Below are 18,178 nucleotides of genomic sequence, written 5' to 3'. Positions count from 1 at the left end.
TATTCAAAGATTTGCATTTTTTTTCAAAAATAGCAGATCTCCAAGCTCACGACGCACCTTGAGCTTGTGTTTCTGTTATTTCTGAATAGCCAAATAATAAAATAAAAGTGGTTAAAGTGGTTTTAATGGGTTAATAGGCCTACAATATATGACAAAAACATCACATTTCAGAATAATAGAATAAACTGTATTTATATATTTATTACATTCACATTTCAGAACTAAACTGCATGTCTCATTTCTACAGTGAACACTTTTCTCCGTAACACCACCACTAAACTGCAGGTCTCTCATTTATACAGGGAACAATTTTCTCCATAACACCACCACTAAACTGCATGTCTCTCATTTCTACAGGGAACACTTTTCTCCGTAACACCACGGGGGTCCCAGGTGGAGGAGTCGTTACCCAGAAGAACCGGTCCGCTCCGCTGGGCCGGCCGGCCCCTCCCCCCACCCCTCCCCCCACCGCCCCTCCCCCCCCCAACGGCACCATGCTGCGCTGGGACGACCTCTCGCGGACGCTGGCGTTCGCTTGGCCGCTCCACGTCTACGGCTCCGCCAGCCTCTTCCTGCTGCTGTTCGCTGGAGCCGCTCTGGGCCTGCTGCTGTCCCCCGGCATGAGGAGTCCCCACCGCGGAGCTCTGTGCCTGGCCAACGGTCTGCTGTTCCTAGCTGGAGGTCTGAGGTAATAACTAGTCCCCACCGCGGAGCTCTGTGCCTGGCCAACGGCCTGCTGTTCCTAGCAGGAGGTCTGAGGTAATAACTAGTCCCCACCGCGGAGCTCTGTTCCTGGCTAGCGGACTGCTGTTCCTAGCTGGAGGACTAAGGTAATAACTAGTCCCCACCGCGGAGCTCTGTTTCTGGCCAACGGCCTGCTGTTCCTTGCTGGAGGTCTGAGGTAATAACTAGTCCCCACCGCGGAGCTCTGTGCCTGGCCGACGGTCTGCTGTTCCTAGCTGGAGGACTAAGGTAATAACTAGTCCCCACCGCGGAGCTCTGTGTCTGGCTAGAGGTCTATGGTAATAACTAGTCCCCACCGCGGAGCTCTGTGTCTGGCCAACGGTCTTCTGTTCCTAGCTGGAGGACTAAGGTAATAACTTGCTGTGTTTTAATATGACTGTCTCTGATCTAGAGAAAAACAACACTGAATATACTATAAAAAAGCGTTTTTTTAGCTCATCTGCAGCCAACGAGTTCTCTCGTCATCTGGGGCCCCCCGTGTCCGATACTCCCTCAGTGAATGATATGGTTCAATTTTTTTATCTTAAAGGTGTAGTGAAATAAAAAATACGTTTTTCACACTTTTAGACCATCTCCGTGGTCATCATATGAGCATACCTAACAATGGATGCCAAAAAAATGGGACAATTCTTATTTGTGTGTTTTTATATCAAAAGTCCATACAAATATTTTTTTTATTACTTCCTGAAAACGAAAACTTGCTGCGTGATGACGTGTCTAGGCCCACATCGATAAAAGCCAATAAAAATGAAGCTCACCCGTATCCTCTCCATATGTGCGCATCCGTGCAGTACAGCTGCTATTGATTACAGAAATCCTCCGTTTTTATTCCCATTCCAGATAACATCCAGACAGTGTATTACTCGGTTTCAACTTAATCATCACGCTAAAATATGTATCTGATAACATTATAGGGTAGAAATAAGCCACATAACAGTAAACTGGTACAGCTGGCCGTCTATTTGATTTGTAAACAAACACACACCACGCTGCTGCGTATAGCATAGCAACAGTCCCTAGCTACCGTCCCATCGCCTGAAGGGATGCGACGCTCTGATTGGTTCAGAGACTTCATAGCGGTGTTTCAACTTGAGACCGTCTGAAACTTCAAAATAAAATGTCCACCATTTCCGTTTCACTACGCCTTTAAACTAGAGTCAGCTCTTGACATAGTGGCTCCTATAAAAACAAAAAAGAAACACCAGAGTAACACCCTGGATAAATGAGCAAACACGCTTACTGAAGCAAGAATGTCGTAGAGCTTGGAGAAAAACAGAACTCACCATCCACCTAGAGATTCTTAAAAAGTCGACAGTCGCCTATAACAAAGCCTTGCGTCTGGCAAGGCAGGCATATTTCTCTGGCATTATTAATGAGAACAAGAAAAATGCCAGAGTCTTATTCTCTACCATTGAACGACCCCCCCCCCCCCCCCCCCCAGTCCTACAAGCAGTCGTTCCCGGCCTCTAAAGCTAAGTGTAATGAGTTTGCATGCTTTTTTGATAACAAAATTTGTAACATTAGAGCTGATATTATGAATGGTGCTGCTGCTAGCTCAAACCCTCAAACAGCAGCTAATGGTGCCAGGGTAGATCTCTCCAGGGGGAGCCTATTGGCATTCTGTGCAATTGATGAAGACGAACTCCGCAAAACCATATCACAGATGACTTCATCCTCCTGTTCATTGGATACAATTCCCACCACCTTTCTCAAAGAGGTTTTAGACAGTGTGATTGGAGATATCCTAAAAATTGTAAACAGCTCTCTACAATCAGGCTTCTTTCCAGACTCACTGAAGACTGCTGTAGTTAGGCCCTTACTCAAGAAACACAATCTTGATCCCTCTGTGTTGGGTAACTATCGACCCATTTCTAATCTGCCCTTTCTGGGCAAGGTTTTAGAAAAATGCATCTTTCATCAATTGGATGTGTTTCTACAGAACAATAATGTGCATAACAAATTCCAATCTGGCTTTAGGAAAGGTCACAGCACAGAAATAGCACTTGTAAAAGTAATTAATGATCTCAGGGTGTCTGCTGACAAGAAAAATGTATCCGTTCTCTTACTTCTAGATCTAACGGCTGCATTCGACACGATTGATCATTCCATTTTAATACAGCGTCTGGAGCACTGGATAGGCTTGTCTGGTACGGCCCTGTCCTGGTTTTCCTCCTACCTATCAAACAGAAGTTATTTTGTCAATCTAGCTGAGTTTGACTCAGACAAACACGACATTAGTTCTGGTATTCCTCAGGGCTCGATTCTTGGTCCTCTGTTATTCTCCCTGTACATACTGCCGTTGGGAGAACTTATTACCAATCACGGAGTCAATTTTCATTTCTATGCTGATGATACCCAACTATATCTTTCTGTAGCTCCAGATGATCCCCGTGCCTTAGGCCCGTTGTTGACCTGTCTGTCTAGCATCAAATGCTGGATGAGTGAGAACTTTCTCAAGCTAAATGAGGATAAGACAGAAGTTCTCATAATCGGTTCTAGTGAGCAGAAAGAATCAATAATAAGCAGACTTGGCAACCTGACTGTAGAAAGTAACAGTACAGTAAATAACTTGGGGGTCATTATTGATTCTGAATTGAATTTTAATTCACACATTAATCATGTTACCAAGATTGCTTTTTTTCACCTTAGAAATATTGCACGAATCAGAGCCTATTTGTCATTGGACGATGCAAAAACGCTAATCCACGCCTTTGTTTTTTCTCGGCTTGATTACTGCAATGCACTTTTTTCTGGACTGCCTAAGAAAACAACAAACAGATTACAACTTGTCCAAAATGCAGCAGCCAGAGTTTTAACTAGAACTAAGATGAGAGAACATATTACTCCAGTTTTGGCTTCACTGCACTGGCTTCCGGTTGTTTTTAGGATTGATTTTGTTTATAAAGCTCTCAATGGTCTCGCACCTTCCTACCTACATGACTGCCTGCCTAAATATGTCCCAAACCGCCCCCTAAGGTCTTCCACTGCGGGCCTGCTCGCTTTGCCTAAAAAAATGGCAACAAAAAAATACGGGGAAGCAGCGTTTTGCTTCTACGGGCCGACGGCGTGGAAAAACTCCCACTGTACCTTCGACAGGCAGCCTCTGTAGACATTTTTAAAGCGCAGCTCAAGACTCACTTCTACACTCTTGCTTTTAATTGATCTTTTAATTCTTTTGTTATTCATGTCCTCACTGTATTGCATTACTGCTCTTGTTTTTTTTTAATGTTTATGCCTTGCTTTTATTTATTTTTCTCCATTGCTCTGTAAAGCACTTTGAGCTGCATTTCATGTCATGAAAGGTGCTATACAAATAAAGTTTTATTATTATTATTATAACTAGTCCCCACCGCGGAGCTCTGTGCCTGGTCAACGGTCTGCTGTTCCTGGCTGGAGGTCTAAGGTAATAACTAGTCACCACCGCGGAGCTCTGTGCCTGGCTAGCGGTCTGCTGTTCCTAGCTGGAGGACTACGGTAATGAAGTGTCCCCACCGCGGAGCTCTGTGCCTGGCTAACGGTCTCCACCGCGGAGCTCTGTGCCTGGCTGGAGAACTAAGGTAGTCCCCACCGCGGAGCTCTGTGCCTAGCCAACGGTAATACATAATGTATTTAAATATTAGTTAACTATGGAATCGTGCATTTCCCGTCAGTCAGTGTGTCACTTAAAATCCCCATACATGGGAAAGCCCCATATATGGTGCCCAGGTCTCGTGACATCACAGTGATGAAGATCCCTGATGTCATAGTAAATGCGACCTGCTGTCGCAATTAAGCCCATATATGGAGATCCCTGATGTCATCAACATTTACAGGCCCGAATATTAATGCCCGTCCCTACCTGGGCCCTCATCAAACCCTGTACACTCAAGACACTGCCCCCGCTGTCACCCTTAGATCTCTATATATGGAGGCCAGTACAGAATTCATTCCATACGGTATGTTGATCTGATGATTTAATCCATTAATAAAATGTGCCCATCCATTTATAGCGCCCGGACCACTTTTACCGGCGGACCGGAAGTTGTTGTGAATGTGTGTGTGTAGCAGCTAACAATAGCCACACCACTCTAGAGTCGATCGACAACAACGGGAGGTAAGAATAAATCTATCGTGACTAGCGACTGGACCGCGGAAGGCCATCAAACACAGGATCTTTTTTCAGAATTAGACGGGATGATTTAGATCGAGTTATGAACGTTTTAAGATTTTCGTTTTCGTCAGCTAAACAGGCAGGGGACATTTTCGATGACGTGTCACAGAGGATTGGGCAACAAGCGCTCCTAGGCTGTGGAGCGATGTGACCAGTTTTGATATCATTAAGCTCGGTCCTATTTATCAATCTCGGGCAACTGACCGTGCACTTGAACTTGGCGGTGATCTCCGTCTGGGGCCCTTAAACTGTTAATGTCTGGGGGCGTGTCTCTTCCAGGGCGTGTCTCTTCCAGGGCGTGTCTCTTTAATGTCTGGGGGCGTGTCTCTTCCAGGGCGTGTCTCTTCCTGATCGACCCGTACGGCTCTCGCCACCTCCTCCCCCGCCCGGCGGTCACCGCCCTCTACAACCTGCCGCTACCCCTGCTGGTGTGGAGCCAGGCTGCGCTGGCGCTGCTGGCGCTGCGCCAGGTGGAGGTGGTGGCGCTGCCGCCCACTCTGGAGCGCCCCCCGCTGGCCGCCGTGCTGGCCGTGCTGCAGTGCACCTTGCTGCTGGCCGCGGACCTGCTGTCACCTGCCCTGTCGCCCGCTGTACCCGTTACCCTACAGGTAAGACCTGGCACTGTACCCTAAACCTGACCCACACCACCTTACTGCTGGCCGCGGACCTGCTGTCGCCCGCGCTGTCGCCCGCTGTACCCGTTACCCTACAGGTAATCTAATATACGGTAACCTTCCCTGTGTTTCTACACTAGTCCACCCATCGACTGATCTAATATACGGTAACCTTCCCTGTGTTTCTTCACTAGTCCACCCATCGACTGATCTAATATACGGCAACCTTCCCTGTGTTTCTACACTAGTCCACCCATCGACTGATCTAATATACGGCAACCTTCCCTGTGTTTCTACACTAGTCCACCCATCGACTGATCTAATATACGGCAACCTTCCCTGTGTTTCTACACTAGTCCACCCATCGACTGATCTAATATACGGCAACCTTCCCTGTGTTTCTACACTAGTCCACCCATCGACTGATCTAATATACGGAAACCTTCCCTGTGTTTCTACACTAGTCCACCCATCGACTGATCTAATATACGGCAACCTTCCCTGTGTTTCTACACTAGTCCACCCATCGACTGATCTAATATACGGCAACCTTCCCCGTGTTTCTACACTAGTCCACCCATCGACTGATCTAATATACGGCAACCTTCCCTGTGTTTCTACACTAGTCCACCCATCGACTGATCTAATATACGGCAACCTTCCCTGTGTTTCTACACTAGTCCACCCATCGACTGATCTAATATACGGCAACCTTCCCTGTGTTTCTACACTAGTCCACCCATCGACTGATCTAATATACGGCAACCTTCCCTGTGTTTCTACACTAGTCCACCCATCGACTGATCTAATATACGGAAACCTTCCCTGTGTTTCTACACTAGTCCACCCATCGACTGATCTAATATACGGAAACCTTCCCTGTGTTTCTACACTAGTCCACCCATCGACTGATCTAATATACGGAAACCTTCCCTGTGTTTCTACACTAGTCCACCCATCGACTAATCTAATATACAGCAACCTTCCCCGTGTTTCTACACTAGTCCACCCATCGACTGATCTAATATACGGCAACCTTCCCTGTGTTTCTACACTAGTCCACCCATCGACTGATCTAATATACGGCAACCTTCCCTGTGTTTCTACACTAGTCCACCCATCGACTGATCTAATATACGGCAACCTTCCCTGTGTTTCTACACTAGTCCACCCATCGACTGATCTAATATACGGCAACCTTCCCTGTGTTTCTACACTAGTCCACCCATCGACTGATCTAATATACGGCAACCTTCCCTGTGTTTCTACACTAGTCCACCCATCGACTGATCTAATATACGGCAACCTTCCCTGTGTTTCTACACTAGTCCACCCATCGACTGATCTAATATACGGCAACCTTCCCTGTGTTTCTACACTAGTCCACCCATCGACTGATCTAATATACGGCAACCTTCCCTGTGTTTCTACACTAGTCCACCCATCGACTGATCTAATATACGGCAACCTTCCCTGTGTTTCTACACTAGTCCACCCATCGACTGATCTAATATACGGCAACCTTCCCTGTGTTTCTACACTAGTCCACCCATCGACTGATCTAATATACGGCAACCTTCCCTGTGTTTCTACACTAGTCCACCCATCGACTGATCTAATATACGGCAACCTTCCCCGTGTTTCTACACTAGTCCACCCATCGACTGATCTAATATACGGCAACCTTCCCCGTGTTTCTACACTAGTCCACCCATCGACTGATCTAATATACGGCAACCTTCCCTGTGTTTCTACACTAGTCCACCCATCGACTGATCTAATATACAACAACCTTCCCTGTGTTTCTACACTAGTCCACCCATCGACTGATCTAATATACAGCAACCTTCCCTGTGTTTCTACACTAGTCCACCCATCGACTGATCTAATATACAGCAACCTTCCCTGTGTTTCTACACTAGTCCACCCATCGACTGATCTAATATACAGCAACCTTCCCCGTGTTTCTTCACTAGTCCACCCATCGACTGATCTAATATACAGCAACCTTCCCCGTGTTTCTTCACTAGTCCACCCATCGACTGATCTAATATACAGCAACCTTCCCCGTGTTTCTTCACTAGTCCACCCATCGACTGATCTAATATACAGCAACCTTCCCCGTGTTTCTTCACTAGTCCGATCCAGAAGAACACATCAGTAAGCAGGAACTGGGGATGGCAATGAAGGACCGGAAAGTCTGGCGTGGCATTGTGAAATCCATGATCTCGACAATCGGCGGTCGAAAAATTATGATGATGAACCCTAACCTGTGACAACCTAGGCTACAGTTTATTTCATTCATCCTGTACTGAACTGTTCCTTCATTAATTTCCTTCCCAACAGGTCCTGTCTCTCTGTTGGGGTCTGGCTGTCTCTAACCCTCTACCCTCTACCCTACAGGTCCTGTCTCTCTGTTGGGGTCTGGCTGTCTCTAACCCGTACCCTCTACCCTCTACCCTACAGGTCCTGTCTCTCTGTTGGGGTCTGGCTGTCTCTAACCCTCTACCCTCTACCCTACAGGTCCTGTCTCTCTGTTGGGGTCTGGCTGTCTCTAACCCTCTACCCTCTACCCTACAGGTCCTGTCTCTCTGTTGGGGTCTGGCTGTCTCTAACCCTCTACCCTCTACCCTACAGGTCCTGTCTCTCTGTTGGGGTCTGGCTGTCTCTAACCCTCTACCCTCTACCCTACAGGTCCTGTCTCTCTGGTGGGGTCTGGCTGTCTCTAACCCTCTACCCTCTACCCTACAGGTCCTGTCTCTCTGTTGGGGTCTGGCTGTCTCTAACCCTCTACCCTCTACCCTACAGGTCCTGTCTCTCTGGTGGGGTCTGGCTGTCTCTAACCCTCTACCCTCTACCCTACAGGTCCTGTCTCTCTGTTGGGGTCTGACTGTCTCTAACCCGTACCCTCTACCCTACAGGTCCTGTCTCTCTGTTGGGGTCTGGCTGTCTCTAACCCGTACCCTCTACCCTCTACCCTACAGGTCCTGTCTCTCTGTTGGGGTCTGTCGGTGTGTCTGGGCTTCCTCTGCTATGTGTTCCCACGGCTGCGCTGTCCGGCTGCCTCAGCTGGAGGCGTGTCTGGAGGCGTGTCTGGAGGCGTGTCGGAGGCGGAGGGAAAGGCCTGGCCCCGCGGCGGGCGGACCGGGGTGGTTCTGGGCAGGGTGCTGGCTGTGTGTGCCCTCCTGGGGGCGCTGTGCTGCGGCCTGCACGTCCACGCCACGCTGTGGCTCTACGGCCTCCTGGGTAAGGATTTAGTCACTATGTGACCCTGTTGGGTAAGGATTTAGTCACTATGGACCTGATTTAAAAAAAATAGCAGACCTACAAGCTCATAGCGCGGCACTCGGTGCCGCGCTATGAGCTTGTAGATCTGCTATTTTTCAATAGCTAAATTAGAACATGATGCTTAAAACACCAAAAAGGGTTCCCGCCCAGAATGGGTTAAACTCTAACTCGTCCTTGTCCTCTCTAGGGGAGTGGAGGCGCTTCAACTGGGGCTGGTGGTTGGTCCACTTCTGGGCCCGTCTCCTGGAGCTGGCCTGGGGCTTCTCCCTGCTGCTGCTGGGGTCCTGGGTGTTCTGGAGGCCCGCCGGGGGTCCGGGTAGCGAGGAGGGGTCCTGGGCGTTCTGGAGGCCCGCCGGGGGTCCGGGCAACGAGGAGGGCGGGCCGGGAGACGGCCGAACCGGAGGAGAACTCCCGTCGCCCGGCCAATCCGCAGCCTCGTCCCACAGGCACACCTGCTGGTCCAAGATAGTCCAGAGCCTGACAGGTACCGTAGCTCTGAACTGGCTGACTGGCTGGCTGACTGGCTGAGTGACTGACTGGCTGGCTGGCTGGCTGGCTGGCTGACTGGCTGGCTGGCTGGCTGACTGGCTGACTGACTGACTGGCTGGCTGACTGACTGGCTGGCTGGCTGACTGACTGGCTGACTGGCTGAGTGACTGACTGGCTGGCTGGCTGGCTGGCTGGCTGGCTGACTGGCTGGCTGGCTGGCTGACTGGCTGACTGACTGACTGACTGGCTGGCTGACTGACTGGCTGGCTGGCTGGCTGGCTGACTGGCTGGCTGACTGGCTGACTGACTGGCTGGCTGGCTGGCTGGCTGACTGGCTGGCTGGCTGACTGGCTGAGTGACTGACTGGCTGGCTGGCTGGCTGGCTGACTGGCTGGCTGGCTGGCTGACTGGCTGACTGGCTGACTGGCTGGCTGACTGGCTGGCTGGCTGACTGGCTGGCTGACTGGCTGGCTGGCTGACTGACTGGCTGACTGGCTGGCTGACTGGCTGACTGGCTGGCTGACTGACTGGCTGGCTGACTGGCTGGCTGACTGACTGGCTGGCTGACTGACTGGCTGAGTGACTGACTGACTGGCTGGCTGGCTGGCTGACTGGCTGAGTGACTGACTGGCTGGCTGGCTGGCTGACCCTCCCTAACCTCCTAACACTGACTGACTGACCGGCTGACCCTCCCTAACCTCCTAACCTCCTAACACTGTAAATAAATCTGTTACATAAAGGTGTATATAGATATGTATATAGATATGTATATAGATATGTATATAGATATGTGATACATATAGAATATGTTAAATCTTTACAGGGAAGTCCTGCAAGAAGTCTGACAGCAACGGGGTGCTGGGCGTGTCAGGGGGAGGAGCCGGAGGGGAGGCGCCCCCCAACAACTGGGCGGGCCTCCAGGAACGCCCCGCCCCTCCCGGAGGAGGAGGAGGAGGAGCCGACATCAGCAAGAGTCTGATCCGAAACCAGAGCAACCAACACGACGGCGGCAAGAACAGCAACCACGGACGCAACCTGCGGGCTCGCTCTGCGGACCGCGGGGACGGCTCCTCCATGGGCTCCCTGCTGGGGGGGGTCCGCGGGGCCCCTCCCCCGCTGAAGGACCTGACGGACCCCTCGTACTCCTCGCTGTCGCTGTACGACCTTCGGCCCCCCTCCCCCATCGACCTGGGCCGCAGCATCGATGACGCGCTGCACCGCGAACACCTCCTGGGGGCCGGCAGCCTGTTCCAGCCGCTGTCCCTGGGGCCCTCGTCCCCCTACCCCCCCCCCCTCGCCCCCCCCGGGGGGCCCCTGGCTGCGGCGGAACAACAGCGACCCCCAGCTGCTCTCGGACAGCAGCAGTGAGTCCTCCCAGCCTCTAGGGGGAGGCAGCGTCATGAGCAGCGTGCCCAGCAGGCAGGTGACCGAGCCCCCCACGCCGTCCCACCAGGGGGGGGGCGGGGCTCTGCCCTCCTCCGCTTCCTGTCCCGTGTCCCTGCAGCGCCCCTCCCTGGGGGAGGGGGAGGAGGGGGGGGAGGGGGAGGGGGGCGACGACACGCGCCCCTTCTTCACCCCGGACTCGGACCGGCTGCGGGGGGGCAGGGGGGGGAGGGGTGCGGGGTCACGGAGCTACCTGGAGGTCAGCCGATTGGACGATAGCAACAGCGTCAGCAGCGAAATTATAGACCTTTAACACTTTCATCGCCCCCTGGTGTTCATTTGAAATGACCGCAGGCAGCCAGCTATATCCCCTATATAGGCGCCATTCTATTTCCGCCCACACAGCCCAAAACAACGAGAGGAGGAGCAGCCGACATGTGTTAGGGTTAGGGTTAGCCTACAGCGGATTCGACCGTTATCTCTGCATTGGAACGGCGAAATCATCCGTTATCAGCACGTTTGAATGGTGCCAAAATGTCCATACTGGCATCCTCACCACATAGCCTGGTCAAGGTTTCCCCCTGGTGGACATGTCATTTCCAACTATTTCCAACTAGGAGCTACTAATATATACTATTCTCTGCCTATCAGGACGTAACTCGGACGGTGCTGAGTCGGGTCTGGTGGCCTTCGCAACGCTCGGCACGGCGACTCGCTCGGCTAGCGCCTCGCTCGGCGGTGCCTCACGTAGCCACCAGACACGGCGCGCTTCCGTCAGGACATCAGTGATAATGACAATGCTACAATCGCAGATAATGACATACTGAACAGTGAGGATGCCAGTATGGACATTTTGGCACCATTCAAACGTGCTGATAACGGATGATTTCGCCGATTCAATACATGATACCAGTCGAATGGGGTGTAGCCTAACCCTAACCAGCCGACATGTGTTAGGTTTCACCACAAGCGGTGACATGGCGATCAGAAATCACTGTTTACATCTGAACGTCGGGTGGTTTGGACTAAAACAACAACTTTGGAGTATTTTTCGGAGAAAACAAGCAGCAAAGAAACGACAATGAGTGGATCCTTATGGGAGGCAAGTGCATTGTTCCTCACGATGGGCTGTCAATCAGAAAGGACTTTTCTGATTAGATGTATGGGCTGTCAATCAGAAAGGACTTTTCTGATTGAATGAAAGGGCTGTCAATCAGATAGGACTTTTCTGATTGGATGAATGGGCTGTCAAGGCCAGGACATATTGTTTTGCCACTCGGTACGCGTTCCAGCATAACTTTGGTTCTGGGTATGTTGATGATGTCACCTGATGATGTCACCTGATGATGTCACCTGCATACCGTCTATTGTTTTAATTATGATGATGACGTCACCCTCTATTGTTCTATGGGACTTCTTTAGAGAAGTAACATTCTAGGGTGTTGATATCGTTAAACAATGAATTAGTAATGATGTCTATCTTCACATGGACAACAGTAGGGATGGAGCTTGATACCCCGATACCCGATAAAATCCGATAACAAGCTTATCGAGTACCCGTTATCAATAAGCTTTGGGCTTATCAAGCCTGTTATGGAGCACAGCGGCCCATGACGTCATGTTCAAACAATCATGGCAAGAGGCGATCAAGAAATAAATGTAATCATCCATGCTGGCACAAACATGTCAGTCTAAAAGTGTATTGATAACTGCCAACCAGCGCTGCCAGGGTAAACAAAACAGTTTCTTTAATAATATTTTATTGGTCAAAAGGTCAATTGTCTGTTAGAAATGTACTGTATTTGAGGCCCTAGTAAAAGATACTGGTTCTGTTCAGAATGTATCGTCTCCCGTCTTTCCACAAAATAATAGAAAATGCTGGATAGTGGGCTCGATAAGAACCCTGCTCGATAAGCCTGATCGATAAGATGATCCATAAGCCTGATCCATAAGCCTGATCCATAAGCCTGATCGATAAGCCTGATCGATAAGCCTGATCGATAAGGTGATCGATAAGCCTGATAGATAAGCCTGATAGATAAGCCTGATCAATAAGCCTGATCGATAAGGTGATCGATAAGAACCCGTCTCGATAAGCCTGATCGATAAGCCTGATCGATAAGGTGATCGATAAGAACCCGTCACTATAAGCCTGATCGATAAGCCTGATCGATAAGGTGATCGTTATCAATTAACATTAACGAGCTCCACCCCTAGACAACAGTGAGGAACGTTAAACAATGAATTAGTAATGATGTCATCAGTGACTTCCATTTCTTTGATACTGTTACATGTTGCTTTCCATTATATTTCATCCATTGTGCATAATTAATGTGTATGTTATTTAAAACAAAAAAAAACGTTGTGCCATACATAACGATAAGTGCTTGTTTTCATGTTAATGTTTTAGATCTGTGTAAAACTCTTCCTTAGGGTCTATAGATCCGTATAAAACTCTTTCTGCGGGATAACTCTGCATAGCTGCTGAAGTCCTGACATCACTCGCTCATCCCCTGGTTCTAAAGTCCTGACGTCACTCGCTCATCCTGGTTCTAAAGTCCTGACGTCACTCGCTCATCCCCTGGTTCTAAAGTCCTGACGTCACTCGCTCATCCTGGTTCTAAAGTCCTGACGTCACTCGCTCATCCCCTGGTTCTAAAGTCCTGACGTCACTCGCTCATCCTGGTTCTAAAGTCCTGACGTCACTCGCTCATCCCCTGGTTCTAAAGCTGTTGCTTTTAGCGTGTAGCTAAAATTATCTGTAAGTACAAGATGAGATTCCACCACATTATGTATTGAGGTTGATGTGTTTTGCTTCATGATTATTTTATTCCGTGAAAGTCTGTGAAAGATTTCACGTAAATTGCACACTCCGTTCATGATTTGAGGCTTTTTGTTCAAAACGGGCCAATCCTGCCAACTTTGAAAGCCAATTACGATGGAATCTGAAATATCGGACAGATCCGTCTTGAACACATGTCTATAGAGCGTCGCAGTCCCGCCCCCTACCAGGGCCCAGGAAATGATTCTCCGTTCATTTTCCTCATAGACATTTCAGAAAGTATTTATTTAAAGACGTTTACGCCGCGGACAAAGCCAACTCTTGTCGTGACAAATCATGACAACAAACACAATTTTTCGGGCCAAACAAAGAATTAGAAACTTTTTTTGTTGTTTTTCTTCTATGTAATTATTTGTTTGGTCCAACATATTGTGTGTGTTGTCATGATTTGTCACGCCTCGAGTTGGCTTCGTACGACGCTTAAAAGGTCTTTAACACTTTGATTGCTACAAGATCTCGGCAGGCCTATTTGGATGTTGCTACCGCTTAACATTGCACAAAGGCCTTGTTCGGGGGCCCACAGCAAAATGTTCTCTTATAGCGAGAATCACACGCATACATCAAAAGAAAGCTGAACTTGTCCACTTCAATTTAAAAAATACATTTTGATTTTACCATGTTCCATTCTGGAGATATTGACCTTTTTGCAACACCTGCATTTGCCTGGAAGTGGTTATCTTGAACAGCGAGCAGAGTTATGGATGGTTTAAAGTCAGACATTGACAGGCAGATATAAAATTGAACCCAATAAATATCCTATACATCCTATACACCGAATGAAAGCCCTGAATGTGTACTTTTACGAGGAAAAGAGTAAACATTGATCCCATGTACAGTTAGACAGTAATTGGTTATTGAATGCAGCTTGTGCCCACCAGATAACTTCAGAGAAGACATGGACGTGAACTCCTCAATATTCACAAAATAAGGCCTATAGCGACATATAAATACTATATACCGTATGAAACAGAAGACTCTCTGCTTTCATAAGAAAAAAACTTCTACTGTAGTAATAATAAAAATCACACCCATGTGAAGTGAGTGGTGCAACTCTGTCCCATATTCTGTTCTCTGCTTATTCAATACAGCTCACTATATACGGACTGAGGCAGAAAGTCATGTAAACCTTTTATTTACAGTTTGGTCTGTAAACTTCTACTGTAATAATAAAAATCACACCCCTGTGAAGTGAGCGTTGCAACTGTTCTGTACTTATTCACTACAGCTCGCTATATACGGACTGAGACAGAAAGTCATGTAAACCTTTTATTTACAGTTTGGTCTGTAAACTTCTACTGTAATAATAAAAATCACACCCCTGTGAAGTGAGCGGTGCAACTGTTCTCTACAGTTGCGCGGTAGAGAACAGTTGCACCGCTCACTTCACAGGGGTGTGATTTTTATTATTACAGTAGAAGTTTACAGACCAAACTGTAAATAAAAGGTTTACATGACTTTCTGCCTCAGTCCGTATATAGCGAGCTGTATTGAATAAGCAGAGAACAGAATATGGGACAGAGTTGCACCACTCACTTCACATGGGTGTGATTTTTATTATTACTACAGTAGAAGTTTTTTTCTTATGAAAGCAGAGAGTCTTCTGTTTCATACGGTATATAGTATTTATATGTCGCTATAGGCCTTATTTTGTGAATATTGAGTTCGGGTCCATGTCTTCTCTGCAGTTATATCTGGTGGGCGCAATGTGCAATGTAACCAATTTATGACAAACTGTACATGGGATCAATGTTTACTCTTTTCCTCGTAAAAGTACACATTCAGGGCTTTCATTCGGTGTATAGGATGTATAGCATATTTATTGTGTTTATTGTTATATCTGCCTGTCAATGTCTGACTATAAACCTTCATAACTCTGCTTTCTTAGATGATGATGATGATTGCCTCATTGTCTTGATCGCAAAACATTGGAGGGGGGGGGGGGGGGGGGGGGTTCATGGGCACATTGGGCAGCAAAAGTATTGATCGTACGGCTATAAAAAGTCCCATTCCACCGTTCGGTTCAGAACTATAGTATAACGGTGAGACGCGTTGTCATCATCAGCTGATTTTGTTTTTCAAGCTAGTGAAGTATATTTACTAACAAGAGAACATGCCTGGGCATGCAGGTTGGAGGCGATGGAGGGAAAAAAAAGATTCACCCGGCTGTGATGTCGACGACAACGGATCACAACACCACGGTTTAGGACGCGGAAAAGTTCGTTATACATTACACCCGGGTCGATTACGTCCCCGATGCGTTCATTGCGGTCTTATCACTACAATTATAATGAATAAAAAAGCGTTACAATCACACGCGTCCGAGCGATCTCCGATTATGACTGTTCTGCATGGCGATACGTGATCCACCAACGGCACACTGTCTGTTGTCGTGGCGGCCCCTCGATACTGTGGTTAGTTTGTAGTATTGTAGGCTCGGGGATCGTTTGGTCGCTACAGTATGAAGAAGGAAACATGCATCTGTCCATGTGTGTTGCAGACGCAATGCAATGTCGATCGGACCCGGTGCATATGTGTTTAGGCAGCGATCCGTTCATCATGTTTTTTTCCGAGAGACAGAGCCAGCCAGGACAGAGCCCCCATCTCGCAAGGCCCTCCTCCTGCAGGAGAAACAGGAGGGGAGGGGGGAATCGAGTAGTATAGTGTTGTGTGAAAGCCAATAGGTGGAGGAAAGCCTGGTGAGGCGAGGTTAGGTGAAATTTGATTATTTTCACACACCGACTGGATCATGCCTTCTACACGTAAAGCGGCCCGCCCTCCTGTTTTCAGGAGGGGAGGGTTTTTTTTTTTTTTTTTTTTTTTTTCTGATCACGTGAGCGGGACTAAGCAGCAATGATAGGGGGTTGGTTCTTCATTGTCCGGGTGGGTAAAAAGATGAATGAAAGTATGCTATAAAAAAGTGATTGAAACGTATTGATACGTGATTCGCACCCGACGTTTGATTAATTGATAACGTATTGATACGCGATTCGCGTCGGCTGTGTTAAATAAATACTTTTTGAAATGTCTATGAGGGAAAAATGCATTGTGATTCATTTCCTGGGCCTGGCGTCGTCAAGAAAGGGGGCGGGACTTCGACGCTCTATAGAGATAGTGTGTAACGATTTGCGGGATTTTTGGACAGAATCTGGAGTAATATCAAAGAATGTGTTTTTCAAAAGTCGGCCTCCTGGTGGCGCTATAACAGGTCGTTCTGGAGATCTTGGGGCAGAGGTTCATCGTTGGCATCCAGGGAGTGTGTATGCAAAATGAGACACCGATCCAGTTAACGGTGCCGGAGATTAGCTGTACACAGACGGACGGACGGACACACGGTCACACTCACACACGGACGGAGTGCAAAACATACTCTCTCCACCACGCCTTCGGCCTTCGGCCTGGTGGAGACAAGTACACTAGCAGTACACCAATAAGTACACTAGCAGTACACCAATAAGTACACTAATACGTACACTAATAAGTACACTAATCCCAAAGTGTTTTATATAACGTCTGTCGGCTGGAAACCTCACATGTCCCAAATTGTTACGTATCAGGATTACAATTCTAAATGAGCAAAAGTAGCAGATCTAATAATAATAATAATATCTGGGACTTCTATAGCGCTTTTCTAATACCCAAAGACGCTTTACATGTGTGGGGGCCGGGGGGGGGGGGGGGGGGGGGGGACAAGAGAAAAGGACAACTTTATTAGAAGAAAGAAAATAAGAATAAAACCAGTAAAACATTACATGTAACAAGTTAAAAATACATCAGCCTGGGAATGCTAGTCTGAACAGGTGGGTTTTTAGTGCGGTTTTGAAGGTGGGGAGTGAGGGGGCATCCCGGATCTGTTTGGGGAGGGCATTCCAGAGGGTAGGGGCGGCCACAGAGAAGGCCCAGTCGCCCCAGATTTTGAGCCTGATCTTCTTGGGGATCACAAGGAGGCCGGCATCGCTGGACCTGAGGGAGCGGGATGGTGCGTGTGGTTCGAGGAGGGCGGAGAGGTAGGGGGGAGCCAGGTTGTGCAATTCTGTGTTTGATGGGGAGCCAATGGAGGTCACGGAGGACTGGGGTGATATGGTCTCTGGAGCGGGTGGAGGTGAGCAGGCGGGTAGCTGAGTTTTGGACGTATTGTAGTTTGTTGAGGGTTTTTGCAGTGGTGCCATAGAGGATGCTGTTGCAGTAGTCCAGTCGGGATGAGATGAAGGCATTAAGGAGGGTTTCGGCAGCTGAGGGGTTTAGGAAGTTTTGTTGCATCCAGGTTTTTATGTCTGTGAGGCAGGTGGTGAGGGTGGAGTGGGTGGCTGGGGTGATGGATGAGGTGGAGAGGTATAGCTGTGTGTCGTCTGCGTAGCAATGAAATTGAAGGCCGTGGTGGCGGAGGATCTGACCAAGGGGGAGGATGTAGATGGTGAAAAGCAGGGGGCCGAGCACAGAGCCTTGGGGGACACCATGAGTGACTGGGGCAGTGGAGGAGGTGCAGTTGTTAATTGAAATGAATTGCTGACGGTCATACAAACCGTCATACAAACTCCTTTGATGCTCTAGGATGATCACATTTATGGAAATAAACTAATCTTAAAATGGAGATCAGAGGTTTCTGCCCGACAGTAACGGTATGTGAATGCTACACAGAGCGCCCCCTAGTGGACCACACAACACGGCACA

At 48.5% G+C, this 18,178-nt stretch overlaps 1 protein-coding gene across 1 annotated transcript; it reads left to right on the top strand.

Moving 5' to 3' along the window:
* Nucleotides 1-357: 357 nt before the first annotated feature.
* LOC306919181 (proline-rich transmembrane protein 3-like) lies at nt 358-13,244 on the top strand (the record flags this gene model as incomplete). The annotated part of the gene is given in 6 exon segments (XM_079532010.1): nt 358-688; nt 5,229-5,502; nt 8,493-8,754; nt 8,984-9,280; nt 10,109-10,604; nt 10,606-13,244. Coding segments are annotated over 6 exon segments (2,036 nt in total), but the record flags the coding sequence as incomplete, so codon positions are not given.
* Nucleotides 13,245-18,178: the final 4,934 nt, after the last annotated feature.

This window comes from Electrona antarctica, assembly GCF_951216825.1.
Source record: "Electrona antarctica genome assembly, contig: scaffold_613, whole genome shotgun sequence".
NCBI classification, from domain to species: domain Eukaryota; kingdom Metazoa; phylum Chordata; class Actinopteri; order Myctophiformes; family Myctophidae; genus Electrona; species Electrona antarctica.
The sequence above is the reverse complement of the archived record's forward strand: the minus strand, read 5'-3'. Positions and strand labels throughout refer to the sequence as shown.